Raw genomic sequence first — 6,000 nt, forward strand, 5'->3', positions numbered from 1 at the left:
ATAAATAAATATTTGGGCTGACTCATAAGTAGAATGTATCAGAGTAACCTAGCATGTATTGTTACTGAGCATACCTTGACATAATTATGGCATGTGAGATCGCACAACAATCTGACAACAAGTGTGTTCGCGAGTTTTATAATACAGCTATTGCATATTCTATATTGTAGGTTTAGTTCTACAAGATGAATTACTGTATCATTATCTTTGCCTTCGCCTCAAACTTTGTACCAATTATAGCACAATCACTGGAAGGAGAGTCGACCCAATTGTCTGGATGCCTGCCTTGCTGTATGAAAGGGGATGCTGGACCACCAGGCCAACCGGCCCCGGTGACTAAAGTAGCATTCTCAGCCGGCAGGACAACTCACATGTATTCAAATCCAACACAACAGATCGTCGTATTTGATCACGTGATTACTAATCTCGGAAATGGTTACGACGAGAACACCGGCATTTTCACCTGTCCCGTTTCTGGTACTTACTTTTTCACTTTCAATGGGTTGAAAAACTATGGAAAAAACCTTCACTTGAAACTGATGAAAAATAGAGTGGAAATAGTGTCTGCGCATTCTGGACAGGGGCTTGGCTCGCTTGGACCAAGCGAGCTGCAACACACGGGAAATGACGTAATTATCCATTGTGACGAAGGAGATGGAGTATGGATCTGGCTATCCTACTCTGATTCAAATCCATATCAATTGTTCAGTCATCCAACTCACAAGTACACTAGTTTTTCTGGTTACATTATTTTTGTAGATTAATTTACTCCGGAATTTGAATAACGAATCATCAATATATTATTGTCATAAATTACATCACGTATTGTTAAAATCAACAACTTACATATTTAGGGTAGATATTATAAACATATATTACATGAATTTGATAAATAGATAGTTTACATCGCAATGCTTTCACCGTGAGACATATCCCTGGTAATCATGTGATCGTATCAACGGCTGCATGCATCGATTGGCTGATCGCATGTTTACTCGGCCTTGCCTTGGATTTTTTTTTTTTTTATAGGATTTTGATAATTTCGGACAGCGTGGCGTGACCCCAGCTGGCGGGTTGAACGAATTAAGATGGACTATCTGTAATGAACTGATGTGTATGTTTTTGGATCGAACCTGGTCTCTACGTGTTACCAGCTATGCGAATCAAAGTTCTCAAACACAACGCTTTGTTCACATGACGGAGCCCCAATTACTCCTTCGCTAATGACACCAATGAGGTTGACGACAGGTTTGAAGTATGGGAACAGATTCATTCAAATAACGCTGATGACAAACGTTGACAAAACGAATATCCATGAAAGACTCATAAAAGATGAATATCGAGAAGCACCATAGTACCAGTATGAAGTGAACGACACCAAAAACGAAACAACTTACGTGGCGAAACGAAACAACTTACGTGGCGAAACGAAACAACTTACGTGGCGAAACGAAACAACTTACGTGGCGAAACGAAACAACTTACGTGGCGAAACGTAACAACTTACGTGGCGAAACGAAACAACTTACGTGGCGAAACGAAACAACTTACGTGGCGAAACGAAACAACATACGTGGCGAAACGAAAAACTGGCGTACAAAACTGAGTCAAGTATAATCACAAGATGCACAAGAAACGATTTTCAATGACTGACTCATTGTAAAGACCTATCAAACGCATATGAAAAAGCTACATTAAGCTGAAACCATGAGGGCAATAAACTATTGGTATATTATGCAGAAAAAACGCCCGCTTAAGGTAACGAACACCGTGTATCACAGAGATGAAACGAATGAGCTATATGGAAAAAAATCAATTTGTCGTTATAGCTTCAAAAAAGCTAAAGCAATATCACTTATTTATGTTACAAAAAAAAGTTGAGTGCTACGAAATTACAGCAATATACTAGTGAAATATTTATGTATTAACGTAGACTGGCTGTTATATTTTTTGTCTACCATGCCCCTTTGGTTAATGGGAATCAAGTGGCTACTATTTAGAGATGAGATCTGTTAAAAGTCCTTGTCCATGTAGTTCGGCCTCAGTGCGTGTCCCTTAGTGTTTTTTACCTCGCGAATATTATATCCAAAACAGTGTAGTTAAAAATAAAAAAATAAATAGAAACAATCTCAGAGCATATATAATTATATTTGTATAACGTATGCGTATTTTTACATTTACATACAATAAATCCACCATGAACAATGACATCTAATTTATTTATGAATGATATTTTACTGATAACATGGTCCTCTGATTTTGATTGGCTCTACTTTGGAATTCATCAGTTCTATGAATACTATCACATATTAATCTTGTTCCTGTGACAGAGCTTTCATGATTAATTTGTCACTGGCATAAGTGTCCAGTACGATTATACTAGCATAGGAGCCAAGTCAATTGTAGCCTCACACTCACCCCCCTCCCCATCCAAACATTTGTCATGTTCCCATCAATTTGTGCAAAGGCATTGACTAACACCTGTACATATGTATGAAGTACAAGTACACCCGCAAATAACTGTAGGTATCCTTACTGAGCTGGAGTTGATATTTTTTCTCGTGTACCCACTATTTTCATTGTCATCTCGAGAACGCCAAACTAACTGCCGGTCACGTGGTACAAAATAAGTCACAATATATCTCCAGTTATGCAAATAATGCATACTTTTCAATCCAATGTCGTCTGAACGTAGGAAAGGCAATACAAACACGCTGTACTTATGCCGAATTAGAATGCAAAATGTTGAAATTCTAAATACGGACAGGTTTGGCAAACTGAAATACCGTTGAAAACAAAACAATATTGTCAACACAAATGCTGAAAATCACAGCAATATTTCACTCATGCGGAGTGAGCAGCTGACAAGACTGCGTATAATCTAATGCTGCATAGTGACCACATTATGCTGTCATGCTGCATAGTGACCACATTACTCTGTCATGCTGCATAGTGACCACATTACACTGTCATGCTGCATAGTGACCACATTACACTGTCATGCTGCATAGTGACTACATTACGCTGTCAAACTGCATAGTGACCACATTACTCTGTCATGCTGCATAGTGACCACATTACACTGTCTTGCTGCATAGTGACTACATTACACTGTCATGATGCATAGTGACTACATTACACTGTCATGCTGCATAGAGACTACATTACACTGTCATGCTGCATAGGGACTACATTACGCTGTCATGCAGCATAGAGACTACATTACGCTGTCATGCTGCATAGTGACCACATTACGCTGTCATGCTGCATAGTGACCACATTACACTGTCATGCAGCATAGTGACTACATTACGCTGTAAGGCTGCATAGTGACCACATTACTCTGTCATGCTGCATAGTGACCGCATTACACTGTCATGCTGCATAGTGACTACATTACACTGTCATGCTGCATAGTGACAACATTATGCTGTCATGCTGCATAGTGACTACATTACGCTGTCATGCTGCATAGTGACTACATTACGCTGTCATGCTGCATAGTGACTACATTACGCTGTCATGCTGCATAGTGACTGCATTACGCTGTCATGCTGCATAGTGACTACAATATGCTGTCACGCTGCATAGTGACTACATTACGCTGCCATGCTGCATAGTGACTACATTACGCTGTCATGCTGCATAGTGACTACATTACACTGTCATGCTGCATAGTGACTACGCTGTCATGCTGCATAGTGACTACATTATGCTGCATAGGGACTACATTACGCTGTCATGCTGCATAGTGACTACATTACACTGTCATGATGCATAGTGACTACATTATGCTGCATAGTGACCACTTTACGCTGTCATGCTGCATAGTGACTACATAACACTGAAATGCTGCATAGTGACTACATGACACTGTTATGCTGCATAGTGACCACATTACTCTGTCATGCTGCATAGTGACTACATTACCCTGTTATGCTGCATAGTGACTACATTACACTGTCATGCTGCATAGTGACTAGATTACGCTGTCATGCTGCATAGTGACTACATTACGCTGTCACGCTACATAGTGACTACATACTGTCATGCTGCATAGTGACTACATTACGCTGTCACGCTGCATAGTGACTACATTACGCTGTCATACTGCATAGTGACTACATTACGCTGTCATGATGCATAGTGACTACATTACGCTGTCATGCTGCATAGTGACCACATTACACTGTCATGCTGCATAGTGACCACATTACGGTGCCATGCTGCATAGTGACTACATTACACTGTCAGGCTGCATAGTGATTACATTACACTGTCTGGCTGCATAGTGACTACATTACGCTGTCATGCTGCATGGTGACTACATTACACTGTCATGCTGCATAGTGACTACATTGCGCAGTCATGCTGCATAGTGACCACATTACTCTGTCATGTTGCATAGTGACCACATTATGCTGTCATGCTGCATAGTGACCACATTACACTGTCATGCTGCATAGTGACCACATTACACTGTCATGCTGCATAGTGACTACATTACGCTGTCAGGCTGCATAGTGACCACATTACTCTGTCATGCTGCATAGTGACCACATTACACTGTCATGCTGCATAGTGACCACATTACACTGTCATGCTGCATAGTGACCACATTATGCTGTCATGCTGCATAGTGACTACATTACGCTGTCATGCAGCATAGAGACTACATTACGCTGTCATGCTGCATAGTGACCACATTACGCTGTCATGCTGCATAGTGACCACATTACACTGTCATGCTGCATAGTGACTACATTACGCTGTCAGGCTGCATAGTGACCACATTACTCTGTCATGCTGCATAGTGACTGCATTACACTGTCATGCTGCATAGTGACTACATTACACTGTCATGCTGCATAGTGACAACATTATGCTGTCATGCTGCATAGTGACTACATTACGCTGTCATGCTGCATAGTGACTACACTACGCTGTCATGCTACATAGTGACTACATTACGCTGTCATGCTGCATAGTGACTACAATACGCTGTCACGCTGCATAGTGACTACATTACGCTGTCATGCTGCATAGTGACTACATTACGCTGTCATGCTGCATAGTGACTACATTACACTGTCATGCTGCATAGTGACTACATTACGCTGTCATGCTGCATAGTGACTACATTATGCTGCATATTGACTACATTACGCTGTCATGCTGCATAGTGACTACATTACACTGTCATGATGCATAGTGACTACATTATGCTGCATAGTGACCACTTTACGCTGTCATGCTGCATAGTGACAACATTGCACTGAAATGCTGCATAGTGACTACATGACACTGTTATGCTGCATAGTGACCTCATTACTCTGTCATGCTGCATAGTGACTACATTACCCTGTCATGCTGCATAGTGACTACATTACACTGTCATGCTGCATAGTGACTAGATTACGTTGTCATGCTGCATAGTGACTACATTACGCTGTCACGCTACATAGTGACTACATACTGTCATGCTGCATAGTGACTACATTACGCTGTCATGCTGAATAGTGACTACATTATGCTGCATATTAACTACATTACGCTGTCATGCTGCATAGTGACTACATTACACTGTCATGATGCATAGTGACTACATTATGCTGCATAGTGACCACTTTACGCTGTCATGCTGCATAGTGACTACATTACACTGAAATGCTGCATAGTGACTACATGACACTGTTATGCTGCATAGTGACCACATTACTCTGTCATGCTGCATAGTGACTACATTACCCTGTCATGCTGCATAGTGACTACATTACACTGTCATGCTGCATAGTGACTAGATTACGCTGTCATGCTGCATAGTGACTAGATTACGCTGTCACGCTACATAGTGACTACATACTGTCATGCTGCATAGTGACTACATTACGCTGTCATGCTGCATAGTGACTACATTACGCTGTCATGCTGCATAGTGACTACATTACGCTGTCATGCTGCATAGTGACTACATTACGCTGCATATTGACTACATTACGC

The 6,000-nt window shown here is 41.0% G+C and overlaps 1 protein-coding gene across 1 annotated transcript; it reads left to right on the forward strand.

Annotated features, from left to right (window-relative positions):
• Positions 1-185: 185 nt before the first annotated feature.
• On the forward strand, positions 186-798 carry LOC102800716 (complement C1q-like protein 4). The gene has a single exon (XM_006823096.2). The coding sequence runs from the start codon at positions 186-188 to the stop codon at positions 762-764; it is 579 nt and encodes a 192-aa protein (XP_006823159.1). The 3' UTR covers positions 765-798.
• The last annotated feature ends 5,202 nt before the right edge of the window (positions 799-6,000 follow it).

Source organism: Saccoglossus kowalevskii, chromosome 9 (genome assembly GCF_978046115.1).
Source record: "Saccoglossus kowalevskii chromosome 9, keSacKowa6.1, whole genome shotgun sequence".
Taxonomy (NCBI): Eukaryota; Metazoa; Hemichordata; class Enteropneusta; family Harrimaniidae; genus Saccoglossus; species Saccoglossus kowalevskii.

What these genes read in the sequence shown, in the direction of transcription:
- LOC102800716 (XM_006823096.2), top strand. Translation starts at nt 186, where the DNA reads ATGAATTACTGTATCATTATCTTTGCCTTCGCCTCAAACTTTGTACCA.